General features: G+C 45.5%; 1 protein-coding gene across 1 annotated transcript; it reads right to left on the reverse strand.

Moving 5' to 3' along the window:
• On the reverse strand, window positions 1-26,870 carry POU2AF2 (POU class 2 homeobox associating factor 2; the record flags this gene model as incomplete). The annotated part of the gene is given in 6 exon segments (XM_074977162.1): window positions 1-399; window positions 1,133-1,422; window positions 3,150-3,192; window positions 14,558-14,667; window positions 26,715-26,762; window positions 26,765-26,870. Coding segments are annotated over 6 exon segments (996 nt in total), but the record flags the coding sequence as incomplete, so codon positions are not given.
• Between the last annotated feature and the right edge of the window lie 285 nt (window positions 26,871-27,155).

Raw genomic sequence — 27,155 nt, forward strand, 5'->3', positions numbered from 1 at the left:
TCAGTAAGTTCTGCGGCATTCATATGTCCCCCAGACTGAACTCCCATCATCTTTTGCCCAAGAGGAGCTGTCATGAAGGGAAGTTGTATCCAAAGATTCCTCTGAGAGCTGGAGCATCTTGGGCTGTAGATCATTTGCAATCGTCATAAATGGTGAAAAGGAATATGACGAGGGGGCAGGGTAACTGGGAATGTAGTGGACGTCTTCAAAAGCAGGCAAAGAATAGGACTGGGCACTCGGTGTGATAGAACTCCAGCTCGAGCTTCTGTACTGGGAAGTGCTTCCGGTCTCGTGAGAGGTGAGGCAGCCAGTGGTTGTAGACAAGGTTTGTAGGGAGTCTGAGCTCACGGCGTCTGATGGGTTGAGGCTGTCGGATGTGCCCTGCTCCCAGGGGTCTTTCTGTTGGAAAGAGGGTGAGGGAGATCTTTGAGAACAGTGCCCTATTGCAGAGCAAAAAGGCACAAACACCTAATCTACTGGGTCTTCTAGCTCCTGAGTTTACCAAGCAGAGCTATTCCCGCTTTCTTACCTAGGCCCTGCAGCGACCGCTCTGTATTGCCCTGCAACGCTAGCAGAGTGCAGTATGTAAAAAAGTGATTAAGGAAAACAGAGGCAGTATTTAGGGCATGAGTAAACTCCATTGCACTCTGTTCCAGACCAAGCCGGATGGCCTTAGGCCCTGGTCCAGCAAAGCACTTTAACTGTAAGCCCATGAGCAGCCCCAGTGAGGTCAATTAAACTTAAGCAGGTTCGGGTGGAGAAGGGCCTTAGTTATCCTTCCAAAGGAAGGTTGGGCCATGCAGATCCATTCATGCCATGCTGGACCTGTGGGGGTGGGACTGCACTTGGTTCTTGCTCTTTGGGATCGTAGGGGCAGGAGAACTTTGTGAAATTTCCAATCGACTCGCCTCCTACCACCCCACAAGCAGAATGGACAGGTCCCCAAAGGAGAAACAGGGAGGCCATGCAAGGCAGAAGGCGATAGGAACATAGCAGCAGAGGAACTGTCAGAATGGATCAGACCAAAGCTCCCTCTGCTCCAGTACCAGGCCTCCAGAGATGGTGCACCCGCTACACAATTCAGCCCATCGTTTAACCCTGGGTACCAAACCAGATCGGTCCACAGACTCACTATTAGGAAATGCGCTGAATCATTGGGGAAAGGCGGCAGGAGAGGGGGCAGCGAGGAGGTGCTGAAAAGGGAGCTGGTGCTGGGCGTGAGACTGGTGGCACGATAGTCCTCGGGGAAATAGGAGTCCCGGAGTGGTGGGTACCCTTGAACTGCTGAGGAGTCACATGGAAAGGACTTTGCCCCCAGGGATGAAGCATAAACATCATTTGAGAGCGGCTTAGAGTTGTGAAAATCCAAGTCAGACATGAAGGATCTCCTTGCACCGTAATAACCCGACATGGTAGGGGAGCCTGTGGGTGAGAAGAAGCACAGTCACACCAATGAAAAACTGTGTCAAAGGCACCATCCAGGGACTCAAAAGTCACTGGACAAATCAACAGTGTTGAAAGCCACAAAACCCCACCCTCCATCTGTAACAAACCCCTGCTTGCTTCCCAAGAGAGCCTATCTTTCAACCAGTGTCCCCACCCTGCATGGTTTTACCTTCAGGGTCATTACAAGGCCCCTGGGGTTTTTGCCTTCCTCTGCAGCATGGTGTTTGGCTCACATGCTAGGGTTTCCTGGGAAGATCTCACCGAATCATTTTTCTGCCATGGCAGGGAGCTCAGTTTCTTTCTTGTGGTACAACACGGTATAGTCTCCTAGGACTCAAAGGCTTCAGTCTAACCTGACTTATGGGGGTCATTGAGTGAAATGTAATGTCCTGGGATATACAGGAGGTCCGACTAGATGTCCAATGGGCTAAATGCTATGGAGCAATTAAATTAGCAACCAAAGTCACAGCATGGCCTTCCCCTTTCCCTCAGCCTTGGTGTATGTTTTGCCGGAACTTCACAAACTCTTTTGATTGAAGATCCAAAAACCTGTCTCTCATAGACTGAGGTGAGACCAGTTCAGGTAACTATTAAACCTCAGCAAACCTTTTATTGGCTAGTTCAGCAAAGCACAAAAGCATATGCTTAGTTTGGTCCCCGCTCAGCAAACTAAATCATGTTTTGCTGAGCTGGGGCCTCTCTTGGGATGCTCTGCACTCAACTGCTTGGTCCCTAGGTTGCAGACCAGCTGTTTTGGTCTCTGCTGCCCCCTCCCCCTTCTTGTGCTCTTCCTATTCCCCTAACACCTTCTGTGTGGGCAGTGGGGGGATTAACCATCTGCCCGCCCCCAGCAGCAATCCATCCATTTACCATCACTTTCCTGCAATGAACTACACCAGCTTTTGCACTTTCCCCTGGCAACCAAAGGGAAGCTACAATTTCTGCTACCCAGTGGAGCTGTGTGATCCTGGACCTTAGTGGCAGCTCCACATCTACTCTCAGGAAGCATCACTCAGCTGCACTGCTGCTCGCTCCTAGGCCTTAGCACTCGGCAAACATCACCCCAGGCACGTCTATTTGCAGCTCTGCTTCTGTTCTAATGTGTGTGTTCTTCATAGCACCTAGAGGCCCCAGCTGAGATCAGAGCTCTTCTGTGCCAGGCATCACACAAACCTAAGAATATAAGAATGGCCATACTGGGTCAGACCAATGTCCTATTTAGCTCAGGATTCTGTCTTCCAGCAGCAGCTAGTGCCTCTGAGAGAGAGAGACAGAGAGGACTTGTGTGCCAAAGAACCTGCAGTGAAACTAAAAAAGATGACAAAGAAAGTAGTACTCTCCCCATTTTACAGAAGGGAAACTGAGGCATTGAACACTTGAAGAAAATGATTTGTCTAAGGTCATTTAAAGAGTCTGGTACTGCCAGAAACTGAGCCTCATTCTCCTGAGTTCCAACCCAATGCCTTATCTACAAGACCGTCCGTCCCCCTCTAGGAGTTGGTCCACCTTGCCTCCCTTTCCTGTGAACATCATTAAAATAACCTCTGAGTTAACCCTTCTGTGGCTCCCCTCTCTAAGTGTTGCGTGGCACCATCACAGTTCTTTGTGGTAGCATTTTAAAGCCCCTCTGCAGGAAAAATGCGTCAGAAATGGCATTGGACTGCCAACAATGTAGTCATGTACATTTTAGTGAAAATACTCACCTGCTATTTGGACAAATGGAGATGGGGGAGAGCTGGCGCTGCCCTAGAAAATAAAGAGACATTGAAAGTGTTTTTTTCCAGCAATCCAGGGTGTAAATTGTTTAGGTTTGCATCATTTCAGTGCAGCTTTGGAATTTCAGTGAAGCTACAAATGAGAAGTACGTAGCCACCAGAGTGCAAGCTCTGGAGAGAGAAGGTAATAGCAAATGGAGGCAAGGTCAGGATGTCAGCACACTCAGACTAGTGCTGATAATGGCGAGAAAAATCAGGAGGAATGGGCTTGATGCTCATTTACACTAAAGTTCCCTTATGCCGTCTGAGTGAAGTTGCTTTTGCCTGAGACTCAGTCCTGAAAATATTCAGTGTCTGGGATCCTCTGTGTTTAAAAATTGCACCTGAGTCTCCATAGCCCTGCACTGTGCACGGTCATGTATACCAGCAAAAAGGGGTATAAACTTATTCTTCTGATTGGTAGCATTTCACATTCACTCTGCGCAGGTGTGATTTACTCTGTGTGGGGCAGTACAAAGGAGAGCCAGGCTCTGTACTTATATTGCACTGGAAAGTGCACATTCTGTTCCTCTCTTGTGGCTGGTCTGCTGAATGGATAACAACCAACTACTTCTACCCGTCAATGGAGCTGCTCATTTCGCTCAAAGGGCTGGGGTCTGTTGTTTCTATTTAGATGGAATAGAAGAGCCTGAAGAGTCTTGGCTGGTGACATGACCCAGTCACTGTCCAACATGACACACTTTTAAAGAAGGTTTGGGATTTTGCTGGAGGTAGCAGCATCAGCTGGATCCCTCTTTGTGGTCCGCTCTAGTCAGGGCACCTTTTAGCAGGAGGTCCCAGAAGATGGTGTGCTGTGAGGAGGGAAAGGCGGCCATAATTCTGAAGCTCATATCAGTAGCTAATTTTTTTTCCTCATAGTCTCTTTCATGAAGGACCCCAAAAGGTACTGATGGGCAGAATGGCCACTCCTGTCACAATCAGCCTGCTCAGGCCCCTGGTCAAGGTGTGTTTAGGGGGCTGGCTCCATGCTCTCTGAAGAGGCGAGGCATTGTTGGAAGGGTCGGGGCCAGGACAGCATGCCCTCTGTGCCACCAGCCCTCTCCAGCCCTCAGACCAGCATGGTCAGGAGCCGCAGACCCCTTTGAATCTCCAGGACCCAGAGCAGTTGCCCCCTTTGGCCCCCACCTCCATCAGTGGGCCCGGTCATAATTTTGTCCATCCATAGGCCTAATTTGTAGCACACCAGTTATGGTTCTTTGGTTTTTTTTTTCTCTTGGTCTGGCAATGTCTTGTTTAGCAAGCATGATTGTCCACCAGAACTTGAATTCTATCAGGAGGGCTTTTGACTTGTTCTGTTCCTTTTGTAACTTTTCCCCTCAACTTTTATTATTGTTGGCTACTGTGACACTTGGTGAACTTTCCCTCACTTTTCACCCGCTGGACAAATGAGTAGGGCCTGTTATCCCACCAGGGGTGTGCTTTGGGACTCAGTGTTCGGAGCGCAAACCCCACTGATGACCTCTGAAGGTGAGTCAATGCATGTGCATTGGGTGTTGTCCTGCCCCATGACTAGGGGGAAGATTTATTCTAATCACACAACCATTCTATGGAAATCATTAACAGGGCAGCCATCTATGGAGTTCCCAACTTGAGTCTGGTTGTTTTTCCGCAGTTTGATTGTTTCAACTCTGGCAGAATGACAAGGCACCATTGATGCCTGTTAACTGAGCACCTGGGTGGCCACCCAGGAGAAATTCAGGCACTGGTGAACTGAATGCCCATAGCACCCACGGTGGGCAGCCTGTATTTCTGTTAGTGGTTCACATGCATACATGCCTTGGTGCACATTAAAAAAAATTTATTCTGACCACGGATGGAAAAAATTAGAGGGAACCCAGCAAGGCACCAGTATAAGCAAATGAAAAGTAAGGGCATGGGGGCAGGGAAAGACACGTGGAAGCGGTGGCAGATCAATCAACAAACATTAGGTTCTCAAAAGCCCCATGGGACTTGTGACAAGATGGTCCTGGTTCTGTACTGGGATCCTCTCAGATGAATTCTTAGCCCTGTGCAGAATCGCAGTGAAGTCATTCCTACGAGTGCAGGGATCATCCCATGACGATCTGACTACAAGCGTGGGGCCTGTGTGTGTGTGAATGCAGTGAAAAGTCAGCCAAGGTATCAGTCACATAACTGTAACTATTCTGTGAACAGGGCCTGTGCGCTCCCCTTCTGAAGAGAAGCTGCAGAGGAGAACAAAGGGATGCCAAAGCTCCAAGCAGGAATCCATGCACACTCATCCCTCGTTGAACGAGTACTTTACTTACGAGTACTCGCTAAAACAAGGGACACACACACTTACCTTTGTCCACTATGTGAATGATCTTCCCTTGCTTCTGTGAGCCAGCCAGGGAGATCTGTAGCCCCAGCCGCCCTGCTCCCAACACTCCCACCTGTGGTAACTCCCCGTGCACCCCCTGGCTTGGTCTGGCCCGATCCCTGAACCTCCGAGTCTGCTGCACCTGCCCCCAGGTACCGCTGCTGCAGCCCAGGGGAACAAGCCACCACCTGCTCCACCGGAGCTGCCACCAGGTTTTAACCCTCCCTCCTGCTCATGGCCCCAAACTGCCCCCAGCCTTTAACCCTCTGCAACCCCCCCCACCCCCAACCCAAGGTTCACTTACCTTTCAAAAGCAGCACCACCTGCTGCCACTCCTTCCCCAAGTTAGGAGCATGAGGAACCAATCAGAGGCTTTTACATGTATTTTAATGGGAATTTAGTGTCCCTCTGACGAGTTTTCGGCTACGAGCAGAAAGCTGGGAACCACTTGTGCTCGTATAGTGAGGGATGAGTGTACTTCCCTGCAAGCTCTGGTCCCAGAGACTTTAGTGGGGGGAGAAAATCTGACCCATGAACTGGATGTTCACATGCAGGCTGATAATACATTTTAATCAACTGTTTTAATTTTTCAAAGAAGAGGTAAATACTCATGCAAATGCTCTCTAGAATACAAAAGTTTTTGCAACTTTTTTTTTTTTGTCCTTCACTAAATGTGTTTTGTTCTGCTGACCACAAGTTCTCAGTGTATGTAGAAAACAGAATGCCTGGTTTTCACCCAAATGTGAGATTTAGCCATTCGACTAACGTTGTGCTGTGTATTACGATGGATGACCCATCCCAGGGTGGATCTTTTCTCTTTGGAATCTCAAGTCAAATTCCCATGGTCAAATTAGCAGTAAATAGACCTTGCTCAGAGCCATTTCTACTGTCATTTGTATGAGTTTAGGAAAGTGTGTGCTCTTACTCTTGAGTTTCCATAAAATCGGGCCCAATCAGAAAATAATTTGTCCCATGCTCAAGGTATCCCTAAACCTCCAACCATTGGAAGTTGGGACTGGATGAGGGGACAGATCACTCGCCATCCCTGCTTGTTCATTGTCTCTGAAGCATTTGCTGCTGGCCATGGACAGAAGACTTCACGGCTAGATGGACCATTGGTCTGACCATGTTCTCCATTCGCTTCTGAGACCCTGAACAAGGTCAGCTGCTTGGCCTCTTTGCAAATGTAATGAGTGGCACTGCCCAACACCAGACTACTGCTCCTTCTGTGCAGCTGGAATGCAGTGTTAAAAATATATCCTCCAGCACTTGAAGTTCAGCCGAGGTCAAGCAAGCCCTGAATAATATTTCATCCCTCAGCTCTTCATGTTACATTACCTCTTGGTCATCATACAAATGTTGATACTACAACTGCACAAGCATATGTCTGCATTAGATGTAACAGGCAGCTTTCTCTAGCTGAAAAAGCTCAGATGCCTCTCTGAGCATTTACCCAAATCTTTTGCACAGAATTCTTTCTCCAAACCATATTTAAAACAAAACCTGACCAAGAGTGATTTTAACTATTCCACTGCTTTTGACACTGGAAGGTGGTTCAGAGAAAACAATTTCCAGTTTGCATAGAACACACAGGAGGTTCCTGCCATGCCAGGCAACCAAATTTAGAGGTTTGGATTTGAATTAAATTTGCCAGTGTTAAGACTTCCTTTCACTAACATGGCAAGCTCACAGCTGCTTATGGGCTCCTCCATGAAAATGAGCTCATTAGAACAAATAGGTGATCCACCCTGCAAAGATAAGAGGTTTGTGGAAAGAATATTCCGCAGGCAGGACTGTGCACGCAGGTTTACGGTGGCGTATTTTACGGGATTTACCTTACTTGTTTGGAGCTACTTTTGGGAATATATTGTAAACACAGAAGAGAAGCAAATCAACTGTTTTCCCCCCTTTTACTCCTCCTACATAGTCAGTCTGGGATGTTTCTCATTTTAAACATAAAATACCTTTAAATCACAAAGTAAAAACTGTGGCTAAGTTTTCGAAGGAGAGAGGAATCATTCTGGCTGTGTGAATTTTTGAGTTTTGCCCCATCAGGGCCTGGATTTTCACAAAGAGCTGAGCAACCCTCTGAAAATTAAGAGCCCAAAGGGGTGTCTGGCTGGGCACCCCAGATTGCTAGCCACTTGAGAAGCCCTGCGGAGGTTTGTAATAGAGAATGCACTATCTTATACCACGTTAAAACTTGACCTTGCAAATCTTACTCTTGCATCCTTCTCTCTGCATGTATATACTCAGAGCACTCTTTCTCTAGGATACAGACCCTCCTGCTACAGGCTTAAATCAATATAGAGCTGTTGCGGGCAAAGGCAGAAACTTTCCATGGGGTCAGATTATCCTATAACTGCTGAGTCTCTGGCACCTTTCTCTAAAGCAATTGGTACCAGCCACTGCGGGAGACAGTATGGAGCCTTGGTCTGGTTCATTCTAGCAATTGTGTTCTGATTTAATCTCACAGAGTTTACTGGGACTGTGTGTGTGAGGAAGGATTACTCTTGTGAGGAAGGTTTGATTTAAGGGTAAGGGGTCAGTTGGCAGGTGCAATGGAGAGACCAGCACTCGTTTCGGGAGAGTTATAGCCCAGAAAATGAGGGACACCTTTCCATCAGACTGGAAAAGTGGCAGTAATGGGTAGGGGAGAGATGTGGCCACTGTAGAGACAGCACTTGGAAGGAGCCAAGGACCAGATGGGGACTGGCAGAAGAAAGAGTCAAGAGGCAGAGAGAGGCAGCGGAAGCTGTAATTTTGTGACTTTTGACTGCCTTCTCCTCGAGGTATTGCGTGGAACCGTACACCAATCCCATGGGGCAAAGACGAACATGCCACTATTTAGAGTGGCAAAGGCACACAGTCACCTTTCTGATTATAGCCTAACCATCTGTATCACAAGAGTGTGCGATGAACCAGACATGTTTGCTGCACAGCTCTCTCATGTAGCTGCCAATGTAGCAACAAACCCTGGTTATGAGCTAGAGTCTTGTGTTATCTCTATGGCTTATCTCTTCCAGTCCAACAGGTGCAAGACTCTGGATGGTATGTGCTTTTTGGCAGGCAGGAAGCTTTTGTAATCAAAGAGAGAGTTCCAGGTTTGCTGTGGAAGGAGCTGGTCTCTTGGGGCTGTGTTTCTCAGCCTTTTTTAATAAAGTACTGTACTCCCTTTAAAAAATTATAAGTACCCCCAGTACTTAAAACTTTCAGCTGCATTTATTTCTACCATTACAACACATCTGTTTAAACAACTTAATCTTGACTGGTTGGTTGGAAGAAATTATCTACAGGCAATAAACTTGACATTGTACTTATGATTGTGCAAAAAGGATAAATTAAAAAAATAGATGAACGTTAAGTTCAATTTTTTTATTCATAAAAATGGCTGAGAAACATGGAGTTAATGTACCCTCAGGAAGAACTCTGAGCATCCCCAGGAGTAAACATATCCCTGGTTGAGAACACTGTCTTGGGGAAATGGGGGGCTTAGTGCATATTAATCCTCCAGTCTCTAATGTAAAATACCTTGGAATATTGGCATACATGAGCCTGGTGGATTTTTTATTCACATTAGACATCCCATTCAAGATGTAATTCCATATGCTACAGGTTGCCTCCAGCAGACTGGTCTGACTGATAGCTACAGAAAGCTGGCAAATAGCAGCAATTGCTTAACTTGGTGTTGGATGTTAACTCTCTTGGAATGGGTATTGGAGCATCTTTTCCATGGTAATTAATCAGCCCAGGCATGATCTATTTGCCTGGGCCTAAACTTTGTGTGTTTCCTTATCAAGTGGTGAGTCAGGAAGATTATTTTAAACTCATGAGTCTGTTTCCTCCCTGCGTTATTTCTTTTCAGCCTGGCAGGATTCTGACAACTGTATCTTCCATCCAGCAGGAGTTGGTTAAAGAATCGTGAATCTGTTTAACATCGCAGGTGTTAGAGTTGGCAAAGCCATTATTAATTAGGAATGGGCCCTGTCTGCCAATAACTTGCCTTTCTCGGCAGTGCTGCCTGTGAGATGTGAAAGAAAGGTCATAGAACAATGCTGCTGTGTCAGTTTATGTTTACTCGGCATCATGGCTCATGTATCATGAAGCAAGACACACTGCAGCCGCTGATGAGAAAGCAGAGTGTGTGTAGGCGGGGGTTAGGATCCATTCCCAAGCAAATAATACACAATATTGTTTGGTGATTGCATCTGCATGGGCTGATCCTTGGGCTCCTGTTGACTTCACGTAATCCAACCACATGCATCCAATTGCATGATTGAGGCCTAATTCAGTAACAATACGAGTGATGCTTTCTCCTGCCTGGAACCTAACTGCCCTGCTAACCAGGCAGGTCAGTTCACTGCCCATAGTACTCTCAGAATTGGACAATGACACAAGATCCTTCTCGCTCCTAGTGGAGTGGATCAAAACTGCCAATTATTTCTTGCCAGAAACTTTTAAAAGTGTGATGGGGAGGGGTTTCCTTCCCTAAATTTTCCATAAATTTGTTTTTCCAATGAAAAAATACCCACCCCTGTTTTTTTCAGACTAAAAACTATAAATTTTTACCAATTTTAATGGAACTTGTTTGAAAAAAAAACCAAAATTACAAATAAAAATATAAAATTTCCATACTTATATTTTTCATTTTAAAATATTTTGACAAAAAAAAATTTCAGCCAGCTCTAGTATTTTGCAAATCTCTGCTAGAGGGACTGTTCTTTGCAGAGGCCACATGACCCTTGTGGAGATCCATCTTCGGGTAGCGAGACACTTGTTATTGGAGGCAGTGTTGCCTAGTGGACACAGTTCTGGACCGGAACTCAGAAGACCTGAATTCTATACCTGACCCTGACATGGGCCTGCTGAGTGATCTCAGGCTGGCCATTTTATCTCGCTGTGCCTCAGTTTTCCCATCTATAGAATGAGGACTGTGGTTCTCATTTAGTAAATGAGAAGTAGGAAAGTCTGCAGCAAGAGGTGCTGCATTTGCTTGTGTTATGGCTAACTTGCTTGTAAAGCTCTCTCAGATCTATGGCAGAAAAGTGCTTGAGAAGAACTAGATGGTATTATTTATTTATTTATTGTTTATTTACTAGGTGCCCCCTCTTTTTTTTTTTCCCCCATTGAGGAACACTCTGTTTGCCTCCTCCGTCCCAAACACCCAGAGAGATCAGAGGAAATGGCAACATGGTACAACAATTCGTGGGAAATCAAAATGCAAATTGCATGTATATCATCCCAATGCAAATTTCTTTGCCATTTGGAGAATAAGAGACCTACTTTTGCAGAAGAGTGACCGTTTTAATATGTCACTCAGTAGATCAATAGCTAACCTCTCTGGCAATAATCAGTGACACATATCTGTGACTGGGAGCTTTCATTGGCTTAGGAAGGGTTTACTGACTTCTGAAGAAAGATCAGATCCATGCAGAGGCTCAAATATAGTTACACTGCATCATAAATATACATTATCATGCTCACTTGCCTGCTGTTCACTCTGATTCCAGAATATGGTTGTCGGTTTCTCTCTTCTCGCAGCAGAGGTTTTTCAGACTAATCATAGAATTGTCCCAGCAAATAAGGAAGTTTGCCTAGCTCTAATTTTTATGGTAAGGCGCTTGCCAAAGAGCACTTTTGCATTATCTACAAACACAAAAACTATTCTGCTTTTTGCATACAAAACAAACATAAGGCAGGAGGGAACATTTACAATGCTGGCCTAGCTGTGTAGCTTTGGGCTTCCAAGAGTACCTTTCACCACAACATCTAAGTACTGAGTAGAAGGCCGTCTGTGTATGCACAAGTGAAGCACGGATAAAGCATGAAACTTCTGAATAACTCACTGAAGTTTCTTTTGTTTGTTCAAAGCATATGCACCTCATACCTGTGCAGGAGTCAGGCATGCAGGAAAGCCATTGCCATGTGCCCAGTGCATTTATGCAAGTCAGCCGTGCGCAAAAGTGTGTGTGCCCATCTATGTTTTGAGCTGTTTGTTAAAGTTTACAAGGTGGTACGTTGTGTGTGGTCAGTGCTTATTTTGTTAAGTAATTTATGGGATGAATTTCTGTGTGGCATTTTTTTGTTTTGTTTTTTGCCACCGGCAGTTAGTGGATGCAAAGGTGAAGGAGAGAAATTTAATTTAAAATGTTTGTTGCTTCATTGTGCTAACAGTGAAAAGCTGACTCAAATGGTCTGGAAAGTGAAAAAAATTCAAATGCTCTAAAATATCCCTTGTTCTGCCCTTCAGTCCATAAACTGCTCCCCTCATATCCTGAGAAAATCTAAGGCATGGTGATTTGATAGTATCATCCTCATCTGTCCCAGGTATCTGTCCCTCATCTGTCCCAGCCGGTCAGGGAAGAGAAACAATGCCAGTTGACAAAGGTGCCCAATCGCATAATAGGAATAGGAAATACCTTCAGAGAACAGTTTACCAATAAATCTATCAATCCAGTGAGACTACAGCTTGGAATACTGTGTCCTGATCTGGAGACTGTATCACCTCCAAGTTGTCAGCGTCTTGCTAGTCGCGCGGAAAAGAGAAACAACATTTATCATGGGCGAGAGGGCTGATGTGATATTTGGCGGAATGTGAAAGGGAGATAAATCTGTGCGGCTGAGGGACTTCCTGGGCGAAGATACGCAAAGTTGCTGAAGGCAATTTAGACATGATGGGTGAAACCCTGACTCCACTAAAGACAAAGGCACAACTGCCATTGAGTTCAGTGCGGCCAGGACTTCACTCCATGGGAATTACTCTTTTCACAAAATTTCAGCCGAAATGTGCATGTGTGGGAGGGAATGAGATGTCTGAAGAACATAAAGTCCAGTAGTGGAAGACTCTACATTCCAAGGCAATTATGAGGGGTTGTGAAGAGGGGTATAATTCACAGTCATTGGGCAGAATTAAGAAAGGCAAAACTTAGCTTGACATCACAATACATGCTTAAATCAGGGCCATAGACTTGGTCACCTGGGAATAGTCCCCGAGTATATTCTTAAGGGTTAAACATGCTGGTTTTATGTCCATGTAACTGCTGAAGGCAGTGGAGTTAATGTAGCACAAACACACTGTGTCTGAAAGGCGGATCTGCCCCCAGTCTATTGCTGACGTGCAGTGTGTGAAATAATCAATCTGCGGCAGCTCCATAAGCAATGTGGGAGTGACAGTAATGGATTATCACATCTGAAGCCTCTTAAGTGTAGCTTTGGATTCATTGTGTTCAAAATGGAAGAAAAGAAGGGAAGTCTGCAGCAAGAGGTGCTGTGTTTGATTGTGGTACGGATAACTTAGTGTCCGACCATAGCTGATGCCAGTTGGTGAAGAGCCATTGAACTCAGTGCCCTCAAGAGGGTATTCGGGTGCTTTTTGCCACAAATAACCCTCCAGAAGACTTTTAAGAGCTCACGTCCAGAACAGAGAATTTATGGTAGCCATAGGGTTGCCTTCCAACTTAGAAGTTGCTCAAAAGAGACAAGACGGTGCTTGGGTGGAGACGACATCTGCTGTTTCGTCTAACTGGTTCTTCCATGGTTTGTGGAGTTTCTCCTTTGAAGTATAGCCAAGATAATTAGAAGGGGCTAGAGAGTTCCTGGTTTGGGGTGTCCAATATGAGATCTTAAAAGGTCCTGATTTTCAGGAAATACCTTCTGAAAATTCAGCCCCTTTAAGGCATCTCAAGCTGTTAGTTCGTGCAACATATCCAAATGGTAGGTATATGCAGAAATTCCCCAAGGAGTGATTGAGTTTAAATTCTGTGCTGGTCAGTGTCTCCAGTACCCAGCAGTTCTTCACCACTTAGAGTAGCCACTCCTCTAGGGAGATGGCTGCATAGCCAGGAAGCCAGGGAAAATTCTGGCATGCTGTTAGGGTTTTTTTTTTTCTCAGTATTTGCAGAGTGCAGGAGACAGGTCCTTCTCTGGAGGTAGTCCAAGACTGAGGACTCCTCCAGAAACAAATGTCTATTGCTTTCCTTACCGCTTTCCCGTCCAAGTGCAAGATTCATTTTTTTCCCGTCGTACCTCCTCTAATATCAACATGCAGCAGAAGGCATATTTAATAACAATCAACCAAATCAAAACACTTCACCACAGGCTTCTCCTTCTCGGCAGAGGGTGAGAGAACAAACCACACCTGACAGGTGTGTAGTCATGTTGCCCTATGCATGGCTGGATGGTGTTCAGGTACTCCAGTAATGAGCATGGTATAAAAACATACATAGCAAAGAACGGGACAGGGCAGAGTGCTCCCGAGAGTAAGATGTTGCCAAATTTCCTGAGAGAACCAAGTGTCCTAGTCATACATCAGGTTAGGAAGAGTAAAAGGAGAATAAGATCTTGTTTCAGAGCCTCGTCACGTGAGATTGTGCTGAGCTTCTGTAAAATGCAGCAATTTCCAAGCCTGTTGCCTACTTCCATTGGGAAAGTAAATTCTCCGTTTCTTTCCATGAACAGAAACTTGTTTCCTCTCCCCTCTAGTGTAACCCCCTCCCCACTCCATGCACGTGTGCACATGACTTGAAAAGAGAAAAGCATTTATTTGAGGTCGGACATTGATTTGTATCATGTTGATTTGGTCAGCTCTAGATGATGATAAATTTAGATGTTGTTGAAGGCCATAACATGAACTGCATGAAAGGGACTGTGGCATTTAGTTTAGTTAAAGTCGGTGAGATTTGTCCTCTTGGGATTTGAAGCTCCAAGTGTTTCATTGACACGAAAAATTAATTATAGATTGAATGATCTTTGAATCAGCCCCTGACTGCATAATTATTCCTGCTTTTTGCCTTGGTGATGATGGTTTCTCACTTCCCACAGTCACTCATCGTCCATTAGATTCCTGAAAGATCCCCCTGGCTCCTAATTCTTTGTTTTAAACTCCCTACACCTAAAAGTCTTCTGAAAGATAAAACTTCATGAAGACTTTGGCATGGAAGGTGCATTGCGCACAGTGAAAACCTCTTAAACACAGAGAATTCTGTACAGTGACATTTCTGTTTGACACACAACTTACAGTGAATCGGGAGCTGCTGGTCTGTCTCGATCGCTTTTCGGCAAGGAGATCTTTGACTGTGTGTTTTACTCTCACTCCCTGGTAAACTCGTTTGCTGTAGTCTGTAGGAACTAAGCAAAGGGAACACATGTGAGTGGAATTTGGCCAGTAAGTAGAATAAATAGAATAATTCAGTCAGGTAAGGATGTCAAGTTGCCAAGTGCCTTTAAATCAAGATTGGGAATATGCCTCAAAGATGACTGACTATTATTTGCATTGCGATAGTGCTTAGGAATCCCACTCCTAGATCAAGACTTTGTTGTGCTAGGCGCTGTACAAAATGTTCCTGCCCTATGGGCTTGTTCAACAAGAAGTTATTGGGTGTCATGATCATTAATGGGCAGCAGGGAGGAACAATTCTCTCTGTTGCAGGAATCACTGGGTAAAATTCCTTAGTCTGTGTTCAGGGCAATGGACAGACTTGCTGGGCTCCTAGATCAGGGTGGGGAAGGCCCTGCTGCATGCTCCCAGAGGGACGTTGCCTCGAGCAGATGGGGCAAGGCTGGGGCAAGGCAGCCCTGAGTGGTGTCCAGACCATGTTGCCCCTTCCCCTGTGGCCCTGGAGTGTGTTGTGTGGCACTCCGGCAGCAATTTAAAGGGTCTGGAGCTCCTGGTCGCTGCTGTCACCAAGCCCTGGGGCAGCTGCCCTCACCACCCTCAGCAGTGGGCCTGCCTGTGGTACACAAGCAGTGACTTGGGATGATAGAATCATAGAGCACTAGAACTGGAAGGGACCTCAAGAGGTCATTGAGTCCAGTCCCCTGCCCACACAGCAGGACCAAGCACCATCTAGACCATCCCTGACCTGCTCTTAAAAATCTCCAGTGATGGAGAGTCTACGACCACCCAAGCAATGTTTTCCAGTGCTTCGCCATCTGAAAGCCAATTTTTCCTAATGTCCAATCTAAACCTCTCTTGATGCAATTTATGCACATCGCTTCTTGTCGTATCATCGGAGGCTGAGGAGAATAAATTTTCTCTCTCCTCTTTGTAACATCCTTTTAAGTTCTTATATCCCCTCTCAGCCTTCTGTTTTCCAAACTAAACAAATCCAATTCTCTTACTCTTCTCTCATAGGTCTTATTTTCTAGACCTTTAATCATTTTAGTTGCTCTTCTCTGGACCCTGTCCAATGTCTCCACATCCTTCCTAAAATATGGGCCCAGAACTGGACACAGTACTCCAAGTGAGGTCTAACCAGTGCAGAATCATAAGTGAGCCCTTCCAGTCTTAAAACCTGCGGCTGAGATTTTCAAAGTTCACTAAAAGGAATTAGCCATACAGCCATTTCAGAAGGAACTATCTGGTTAATCTCCTACTCAGCATCGGTAATAAGATGCTTTGGAAACCTGGATGTTGATATTTAGCACATACATTTGTATTCTGAATTACTACCCTGTTGTTTTTCAGATTGGCAGATTATTTGGCCCAACATATCTGATCAGTTAGAAAAGCAAATAATTTCAAGCAAGAGCTTTGTACTTAATTATTTGTTTTAATCAGAACCAAATACTTCCCTTGAATAGGTGAAGACGCCACAGTAAGTTGACTTGGTAGAAAATACTCTGTTTTTCAAAGGAACTGAAAACAGGCGGCAGTGGTAAAACAGTCAGAGACTTTGGGTTAAGTTAAGCAAAGCTGTTCTTTAAGAGCAGAATGTGCTTTTGTGCAGAGAGCAAGGCCTATGAACCACATAATAATACTAGTGTTAGGTCGCGACATTTGTGACTTTAACCTTCGCAAATTCAATTATTTCCAAGAAGCCGCCACTTCCCCGAGGCTCCTAGGGAGGAGCAGTTGCTTCCCCAGGTCTCTGAGAGCCAGCCAGGGGCCCAGCACGGCCACTGATGGGCTCCCCACAGCTGCCACTGGTCTCTGCCTCCCCTCTTGCTGCTCAGAGCTGCCCAGGAGCCCAGCCAGGTTAATATGATATTTGTGAAATTCAACATTCACGAGGGTTCTCAACACCGAACCCTTGCGAATGTTGCATCCCTGCTGGAATGAATACCCCACTCTTAGATTGCGCTTTTCAGCAGTAGGTCTCAGACAGCTTTACAAAGCAGAGCAGTAGTACTAGTAGTATTTCCAGATGGAGGAAACTGAGGCACAGAGCAGCAAAATGACTTGCTCAAAAGGCTGGTGCCAGATCTAGTGCGCCCATATCTCCCTGCCCCAAATATGGGACAGGGAGCTTTGGGAGGGAGGGGTGACTCCACCAAGCCCTAGAGAGCCGGGGAGGAGGTGGCAGTCGCCGGCCTTCCCCAAGAGCCCTGGGGGAAGCGGCAGCCCCTAGCGCTCTTCAGGAGCCTGGGGAAGTGGCAGCTGCCAGAGCTCCCTGAGCCCCAGGGAAGCGGCAGGGATATGGCAGCTGCCCATGCTCCCCACACTTCCCCAAGGCTCTGGGAAGTGACTCCTGCCAATGCAGCTACTGGTGGAAAAGGTCAGCCGGGCGGGGATGGCCCAAATACTGGACAGTTCGTCCCTTTTAAAAAGTAAGTCAGGATTTTGGCCTTCCAAATACGGGACCATCCACCCAAATACGAGACAGACGGTCACCTTAGCAAGCCTGAGAGTGGAACGCAGGATTCCTGAGTCCCAGCCGAATGATCTTTCTGCTAGACAACACATAAAAGCCCAGTTAGGCCTGCTTAGGAGGGAATTTGACTCTATCTGAATTTTGGAAAGGTGTGTCAGTTTGTTTTTTCCTGAGCAAATCTCTGTAAAATTCCCCATTTGTGTGGCTGTTTTGACTGTAAATGAGCTCAGTGAGGTTGCAGGGCACGTTAATGAAGGTTACTCTTCTCTTCTCTCCCTGGTGTCTGCCCACATAGGGAGCTCACGCCTGTGGAAAGCAGTGATGAGTTTTAAAAAAAGGCTTTTAGTCAAATGTTACAGGTGGGAAGTTGATGTCTGAGTTAATCCTTTGGAAAACAAAAAGATCCGTGTTTCCGGGCAGAAAGCAAACACAAACATCCCCCAGGAGAAGCATCTGATCTCTTTAAAATTCTGATTTACCTTGCTACAACTGTGCTTTACATCATACAGTATTTTGGTTCGCTTTATCATTCTAATACTTCACAATATCAGTATCCCAGCTGTATTTAAATTGATGGAAACTTACCTAAGTTGACATTTTAGGCTTTCGTGACGTTGGGTCCCAGAGTGTCTAAAATTCCCTGGGCATTGTTTGTATTATTGTGATTGCCTATGTTTATTCAAGTAGTGTCTGCAGGCCCCAGTCAAGATCAGGGGCAGGGGCTAGGGTCATGGTGCTAGGTGCTGCACAAAGTAAGAGACCAGTCCTGCTCTGAAGAGTTTACAGTGTGAACAGACAAAAAGGTGGGAGGTGAAGTGATATGCAAAAGGTCACATTACAGGTCAGAGTTAGGAACAGCACCTACATCTTCTGAGTCCCCCTTGCACAGCAGTCTTCCCACTGAGTTTTTTCATTGACTCCACTAGGCCTTGATTCAACATCCTAGCCAAATAGGTTTCTATTAGGTCTGCTATAAACCCCTATTTTAAAGGGTGTTTTCTGATACGTTGGTCTGACGCACAAATGTTGGGCCTGGGCTTGATTATTTTATCTGCAAGTAATTTCTGAGGTGTCTTAGCACCCATAAAAATGTATTTGAGATTCTAATCAAGAAGTTATGAAAAGAGAGTTTGCTAAAAAAAAACAACCTAACAAGCAAATAAAATTGTGTGTGTGTGTGCGTATACATGTAACATTGATTATGTAGGGGTATTTTTAGGAAGCATAAGTATTTAATTTTGAATTTTCAAGTTGTTCAGCTTTAAAATAACAGCTCCTGCATATGATTCATACATTCTATCAATTACAGACCAAGGCGGTACAGCAGTAGCGGACAACATATAACCATACTTACAACATATAACCACCTCTCTAAATATGCGTCGAAACCTTAAATTGACAGTTTTGTATGAATAAAATAATTCTAATAGAAGTGGCCAAATAGCATTGTATAGACACATCTTGACAAGCACAATCGTTAACTCAAGCACCTTGTTTCAGTCCATAGAAAGGATTATGACAAGGCAAAGCATTAAGCACCTGCTCAATTATAAGCATGTGAATAGACTCATTGACATCACAAGGGCTGCTCACACAGTTAAGGTTAGACATACGCTTAGTGAATTTGGACTTCAGTGGAAAATGTATTCTTACGTTTGATTGTTAAAAGAGCAATTAGTTTAAAACTGACATCAACATTACTAAAAGACAGCATAATAAAACAGAATAATCAGAGTGACTGAGCAGACCAATGTTCCCTTTAATTTTTCCATCTGTGGGAGGAATAAATTTTATTATGTGCGCTAAGGCGTGTATGGATGTGCATCGCCAATAGAAACACCGGCTGCCCATGGTGGGTGGTTCTGGAAACTGTTGTTACAAAAGAAATGGCGTAAAAGATTCAATCTGAATTAAAAATGAGCTGTGCTGCAAAGGCAGGTGAATGGGAGTGTTGAGGGGTATAGTGGGAGGCTGGGCAGGCCCATACGAGGACCCTGCTCTGGGATTCTGTATGTCAGTGATGGGGGCCTAGGCTAGTGAGTGGGTTGTATGAACAGCCCTCCTTCATCTCAGTGGGCCACGAGATTGTCCGAACCCAGACAGTCTCCTGGGATGAAGTAGCTTTGCTAATTGTGCTTGCACATATAAAATGGTGGGATGTGCACAGGCCAGTGGGAGGGGAGGGGGATAAGGGAGCAGTTTCACAGGGGCCCAGTGTTTCAAGGGGGCTGAGAGCTCAGCAGCTGCTTGAGCTCTGGGACCCTCTGAACTGATGTGGCAGCACCGCTCCATGTGACTGGGAAGGTGGATGAGGGGCCAGAGCTGCGGTCCAGGTAATACGACTAGGGAAAAAAAACTGTATGGACAGACACCAGCAGAATCATGGACGAGAGTAAACAAGCGTCTCGTGGACCACACAGAGAACCCCGACCAGCTGAAGGCAGGCTGCAGGCTGCCCACCTCCGCTGTCGGCTGTGTTCCTGGTTCAGCCACTGACTGACTAATCATGCGGCCTTAGGGAAATGACTTTACCTTTCTGCATTTGGTTTCCCCATCTATCAAATGGTGATCATGAGACTGACTCATCGCTGTGCAGTAACTATAATTATCCGTACCTCTGCAGAGAGGCAGTGCTTCCTAATGGGTAGAGCGTTGGATAGGGATTTAGGCTATCTGGATTCTGCTCCTGGGTCAGCATCTGGTGTGCAGGGTGATCTTTGGCAACTCACTTCTGCTCTTCGTGCCCCTTTCCCCCCATCTTTAAAATGATGCTTAACTTTCTTTGTCAAGCACACTGAGACCTACTGAAATAAAATTAGTCAGCTTTTATTTCATTTTTTTTTCTGTCTTTCTGATAAATTCTCTTTGTCTCAGCGATCATTTATCAGGATTTTCCAGATGTGAAGAAGTGGGTCTGTCCCACAAAAGCTCATCACCTAATAAATTATGTTGTTAATCTTTAAAGTGCTACCAGTCTGCTTTTATACTTTTTTGTTTTATAAATGTTCAGATTTTGTCTTTACTATTACCTTGACATATCAGTATGATTTTTTTTAAATCCTCTAACACTGAAATTGACCAAAATGGGCCATGAATTTGGTAGGGCCATACATGTCAGCCAATATTTCAGCTGGGATTGGCTGACTTCACTGTATTTCATGTAAAAATCAAAGGAATTGTAATCAGGAATAGATTAATTTCACTTCAAGGAGTAAGCCCAATTTTCACACTGAAGCTCAGTGGACACCACGAGATAAATTCAAATTAAGGCAGTTAGTGAGATTGTACCAAGTGACTGTCTTCACTGTAAATATGATTAGATTGAGATAGGGAGCGCTAACATCGATATCATACTATCGTCAGAGCTGGCTGGGTTTAGCATCAAACTCAAATTTAAAAGTTCAAATAAAGGCTAGTGTGGAAGCGCCATATTTTAAAATCAAATGTATACAACTCCAGAGGCTGACTGGAACTGCTGCACCTGGCTCCCGGCTCTCCGCCACATGCAGGAGCCAGGACACTGACCAGCGCAGCAGCCCTGGTCAGTTTCCCAGCTTCCCTGAGTGGCAGGGAGCTGGAAATTGAAGACACTGCTGCACCTGGCTCCCGGCTCCCCACCACTTGCGGGAGCGAGGAAACTGACTAACGCAGCAGCCCTGGACAATTTGCCGGCTCCCCCAGGCTGGGTGAGCACGTGAGCGATGTCAGTGGTGGGGTTGCAGCAGGGCAGAGAATGCAGGGCCAAGGGAACTGTGGGATAGATTCCCACAATGCATTCTTGCAACAGTCAGTGTTTGGCCATTGAGTGTGGCAGCAATTTGGGGGAGCCTGTGGGATGGTGAGGATTCTCAAATTCAAATTTATAAAACCCAGCATTATAAAATCTATTTTAATAAATTCGAATTTATTTTGTAGCGTAGATGTAGCCTGAGTTATTCAAGAGAGCCAGTTTACCCACTCCTAAACCTGAATCACTGAAGCAAAGCACGTGAATGTTGTCCTGAATGCGTCTTTCAAATTAACGATTTTATTTACAAAGTAAGGCCCTGATCCTGCAAACACTTATGTGCATGCTGAATAGGTAGCAAGTTTAAAACAAACAAAACTAAGTATTCAACGTGCAGTCACCCTGTGGAACTCCTTGCCAGAGGATGTTGTGAAGGCCAGGACTTTAACAGAGTTCAAAAAAAGAGCAAGATAAATTTATGGAGGGTAGATACATTAATGGTTGTTAGCCAGGCTAGGCAGGGATGGTGTTCCTAGCCTCTTTCAGAAACTGGGAATGGGTGACAGGGAATGGCTCTCTTGATAATTGCCTGGTCTGTTCATTCCCTGTGGAGCACCTGGTACTGGTCACTGTTGGCAGACGGGATACTGGGTTAGATGGACCTTTTGCTCTGACCCAGTCTGGCCGTTCTTATGTATGCTCTTTATTTTTTTTCAGATGAGTAGCAGTCCTAATAAAGTCCATTGGTCTTCTCACGTATCTAAAGTTACACAAGTGCTTAAGTCTTTGCAGGATCAGGGCTTATCTAATTTATCAACTACAATAGTCCCATAAGATATGTGAGAGTTGTTTTCCCATGCACCCTCGCAAAACTCGAATTTCGCGTAAGTGGGGTGGGGCGGGGGGCTTTTTTCCTGGTGGAATGTATTTTCTGCAGCAGGAGCACCTGGAGCTCCTTTTTAAAGGTAATTCCTGGGGGGCAGTTGGGGAAGGTTAAGCCTGGCAGTGGGTTGAGGCCATGGGAAAGGGACAGGGGGGTTAAGCCTGAGGTGAGTTAGAGCTGGAGGGGGGTGGGGGGTGGAGCTGAGCTGTGGCCGTATGGCCCTGTGGCGGGGCTTGAGCTGGGGGGGAAGGGTGAGCTGGAACTGCACCTGGGGGGTTGTGAACCAGAGCTGTGGGGGGCAGGTGGGTTAGCCAGGTTGTGGGGAGGTTGACCTGGGGCTATATGGGGCTGGTGGGGATGGGTTTGAACTGGGGCTGCGCTGGGCTGGGCTGGGAGGGTTGAGCCACGGACGGGGGGAGCAGGATTTTGAGTTGCACTTAACTTGCGTTCATGAGAGTTAAGCGCAACTCGAAATCACGCATTTTGAGGGATTACTGTATAAAATAAGGGCCCGGTGCAGCATTTTTTCTCACGGACAGCCCTGATTCACATAATCCATGCCACTGAGTTCAGTGAGTCAGTGTGCTAAATCTGACCCTGAGATATTACAATCCTGAAATAACTGAAACCTGAAATAACTGGCAGCATAGGGAGGCAAAAACCTAACTTGGATCAGGATTTTTATAACAATCTTCCAGTAAATTCTGAAAATGTGCATTATGAATTAAGTAAGCATCCCAAATTATATTTAGAGAAAGCTGAAAATATTGCTAAAATAATGAAGCTATCAAACAGCATTTAAAGGCAGATTCTTTTTTGGCCTTTTTCTTCATCCCAGACAACCCATTCTATGCCCATTCTTCAATTTTCTTTTCTGTCGGTATAATTCACTTAACCATGGGTGAAATAGACACTTTATATTTTGAAAGTTTTGACAATGACACTCACCCGTTTCCATTCTGAATCTTGGTATGAATTTCCTGCTTGCAGGTGCTGCAAGATTTCTGAAAAGGAACAGCCAGGAGCTTTCCAGCTAAAAATGAAGTTAATGCTCATTCTCCGCTGATAACGTTCGATTTGAACTTGACGGAAATATATTTTTCACAAGTTTAGTGATGTCTCTGAAATAGCTTGTTTGAAATTTGTTTAAATGCAAATCTTCCAGTGTCTGTTCTGGTGCAATTTGCATGGTCAGTGCCGATCATTCGCAAAGGTTGTTTCTCTTGATTAAAAAGACATTGCCTGGGTGGAAACGGAATTTCATGTGTTGATGGAGGAAAAGTTATTTGAAATGAAAGGCCCATAAATCAGGCAGCGACCAGATGTTTCCATGTAGCAAAGAGGAAAAGGGACTTGGCCAGAATTGTGCTTAGGAAAATGCCATTACTTGGAGCTAGGATTAGGGCATCATTTTGCTTGGCATTGTAGAAACAAGTCATAAACCAACAGTCCCTTCAGCAGCAGCACTTGGCCTGGAGGCGGAGGGGCGTTGTGGGGTAGAAGAGGCCTCTCTCCACTGCAGCAGCTCCAGGGCTGGGACTGCAGGACAGGTGCATTTCTCCTGGTCATCACGGGTTGGGGGCCAGGCTGGGCTGGGGCTGGTGTACTGTCTCCTGGTAGCACCAGTTCCAGGCAGGGCCTGGGTTTCGGCTGGGGGATGCGTGTCTGTCCCCCAGCCGTGGCAGATTTGGGGCCGAACTAGGTGAGGTTTGGAGGAGGGGCACTAGTTTGAGGGGCCAAGCTAGGTGGGGGCCAGAGGAGGGATGCCTCTCCTTCAGCAGTCGCAGTTCCACTGGGGCTGGGTTCCCCAAGTGCTCATGCAGCACTTAATAGGCTCCTGTGTGGCCTCATGGTTTACAAGGAGCTAAGGTGGCAAGATAAGCTGAAGGGAAGGGCTTATGACTCCAGAAGAAGAGTGTTATAGGGATCCAAGTGTTCACATTGGTTACTGACTGAGAGAAATCTAATTACAGAACATATCATCGGTTTGAGGTGTCTTGCCCTTGTTTTGTGACCGTCTGCCCTGGAGTCGGCGTTCACAACTGTGAGTCACTCCAGAGTGTGTGACACTTGCAGTATAAAATTAATGGGTAAAAAAACAGTTTATTTCATGTGGTTGACCATGAACTCCAGTTGCCAGAAATTTGACTGTAGCTTTTAGGGATGAGAGGTGTTTATTCATTTATACAACAAATGACAATAGTGTTTATCCTCTTCATTCTGGTGGGCAACTGGAAATACATACTGTAGGATTGCACACTTTGTCAAGTTACATAGAAGAAAAAGAGCCACCATGTGAAATCTCATGATCTACTTGGGCCCCAAAGCAGCTATTAAATTGTGCTGAAAGTTAAGTATATGCATGCAGGTTTGCATGATTGGGCCTTTTGCATTTGTTTTGAGATCTTCAAAAGTATTGCATGTCTGTTAATCCGTACGACAATCCAGAGAGGCAGGTGTACTGATCTTGAGATAATGGGATACCAGTAAGCCACTCAGTGCAGCAAAGTACTTAAGCATAGTGCGTAACTAAAAGCAGACAAGCGGCCCTATTGAAATCAGCAAGGCTACATCAACACTAGTGAGGTTTCTTTGAAAAACCTGGGGCTCTTTCAAAAAATCCTGTCGAGCATCTGTACATAAAATGCATTCTTTTGATCTGAAATAAAAAGAATGCGGCACTTTTTCCAGCAGCCTCCTTCCTCTCCCAGATGAGGAAGATCGCCTTTTTCTGAAAAGATTCTTTCAGAAAAAATTGTTTGTAGACTCTCCGAGAGCGCTTTTTTCTAAAGAGCTGTCCTCATCACGTGGGATTTTTCGATCCCTGGCCTGCTCTTTCAAAAGAGCGGGGGCTGTGTGGACGCGCTCTGTTGAAAGAGCGGCTTGATTGTTTTCTATCTGCTTTTTGAGTGTCATCCTGAATTCCATAGTGAGTAGTGGATAAAAGGTAGAAAACACCAGTAGTTCGATGGACTTTGCAAAGAGAAGAGGTTGCGGAACGTTTGCACTGCCCTTTAGTGGTATATGCTGATAATAAATGTTACACACATTGTAGAATGCCAAAGTACCATGCTCCAGACCATGGTTTCCCAAACTGGGGGGCATGAAGAAATTCCAGCGGGGGGGGGGGCATGAGGTCACCCATTCCCACCCTCCCATCACTCCCCCACTCCAAGAAAGAGATGGACTTGCTTCCAGCTCTCAGCCCCTGCCATATTACGTGGGCGACCTGGCGTGGCCACTGTAAAAAGCAGACAGCCGGCGAAAACCCATGTGGAGCTAGCTGCCTTCTACAAAGGTGAGTGAGTGTGGGTTGGGGGGGAGGGGCAGAAGAAGTAGCATGGGGTTAGATGCGGGGCTGGGGGTACCTTGCTCAGGGGACAGGAAGGGCTCAGGCCAGCAGCTCGTGGGACTCAGGCAGGCAGCTTGCAAGGCTTGGGCAGGTGGCTGGCCCTGGCAGCGTGGGGCTTAGGCAGCTCTGGTAGCACAGGGCTCGGGCCCGTGGGAGGCTGGCGTGAGCAGCTCTGGCAGCTGGTATAGGGCTCAGGCAGCTGGTGCTTCACTGGACACCCACAAAGGGGCCAAGAAAAGCTATTTGTGCTTATTTTTAAATTTAAAATAACATTTTTATGTCAAGTTTTTGTTTATTTTAAATTACTAATCAAATGTTTTTGTTAACGGGGGCTTGGATGATGGTAAAGAAGAGGTGAGGGGCGTGAGGGTTTCTCAGAAATCAAAAGTGGGGGCGTGATGCTGACAAGTTTGGGAACCGCTGCTATCGACTTTTTGCCTTGTTGTTTATGATCTACACACACACGCACCACAGGAAAAATAGAAAGCATTGTTCTCAAAAAAGATACTGCCGGAAGGTTTCAAAGTCCCCGTGTTGTGTATTGGTTTTCACAGCAGAAGCACTATTTGTATTGACTGACTCAGAACTTCTACCTCTTATTTGCCTAGTATTATTTGCATGAATTTTCGCATTGGCATTCATGAGTCTCAACATTAAATAAAAGATGAACTCAATAAGAAACACTTACTTGCTGTCCTCCTCTGGCCCAGTGACACATTCAATATCTGAATAATCATGATGAAATAGAAGTCCTGACAATGAGGTTCACTAAAGATAAATCATAAATCTGTCCCAAATAATGAAAATGTGCCTGAGCTAAGAAAGGATGAAGGGTAGGTCACGTTATTTCATAACCTTTAGGCCCAGCTCTTCAAAGATATTCAGGTGCCTACTAGAAGCCTCAATGCTTTTGAGAAGTTGGGCCTTAGAATCACAGAAAAGTAGAAATGGGTGGGAAATTGAAGGTGAAATCAACTAGTAGATTTATTTTTACTGAAACAGGACCAAATATATAACCATGATGGGCAACCTCGGCTAGTGAGTGGGTTGCATGAGTGGCCTGCCTTCATCTCAGCGGGCTGTAAGATTGTCATAACAAAGACAATCTGCTGGGACAGGATAGTCTGCTAACTGTGCTTGTGTACTGAGCATTTGCTGGGTGTGCTGATTGAATGGTAGCCGTGCTTTGATTGGATGCAGAGGGAGCACATAGTTCTCACCGTCAATGTTGTGCGCAGTCATGCATCTCACTTCATGTGCCCTGGCTTTACGTGCGTGTCACTTAAGTAATACCAGTAGGAAAAAACTACACGGACAGAAACCAGCAGAACCTGGCTACCTTGCACATGGGCAACGGTGAGCAAAATGACTCATGGGCCACACATAGAACCCTGATGGGCTGCACGTGGCTATCAGGCTGCAGGTTGCCCACCACTGAACTGGAGCATCCTTGACAGTCTGGTCCAATCTGTCCTTTAAAAGCTGTAAAGATGGAGGCTCCATAATCTTCATTGCTAACTTGTTCCAGTGTTTAACTATCTTTATCATTAGAAAAAGACATCCTAATACATGACCTAAATGCATTTTGCTGCAGATTAAACACATTAATTTTTGTCCTACATTTAGTGGACATAAAAAGCAACTGATCACAGTCCTCCACTTTGTAATCTTTACATAGCTGAAGGCTGTTATTTGAGCCTATCTTTGCCTTCTTTTCTCAAACTGAAACATGCCCAGGGTTTTTTTCGATCTTTCCTCAGAGGTCAGGTTTTCTCAACCTTGGAGTTACTCTCTTCTGGACTCTCCAGTTTTTCCACCTCTTTCTTAAAGTGTGTTGCCTTAAACTTGATACACACATATTTTTGCTTGTTTGAGGGTTGTATGTGTTTGTAGTGTGTGCATGTTTTCTGTTTATTAGTGTATGTATGTTATTGCGTGGCACAATGTTTCCAACTCTCACTATTTCACTACAAGTCATTACGGGTGCGTCTACACTAGCTGGCTACTTCAGAGTCGCTGGCAAAACGTTGAAATAGCACGCGTTGCATCTACACTCTCTGT

The sequence above is a fragment of the Carettochelys insculpta genome, chromosome 25 (genome assembly GCF_033958435.1).
Source record: "Carettochelys insculpta isolate YL-2023 chromosome 25, ASM3395843v1, whole genome shotgun sequence".
In the NCBI taxonomy this organism is placed as follows: Eukaryota; Metazoa; Chordata; order Testudines; family Carettochelyidae; genus Carettochelys; species Carettochelys insculpta.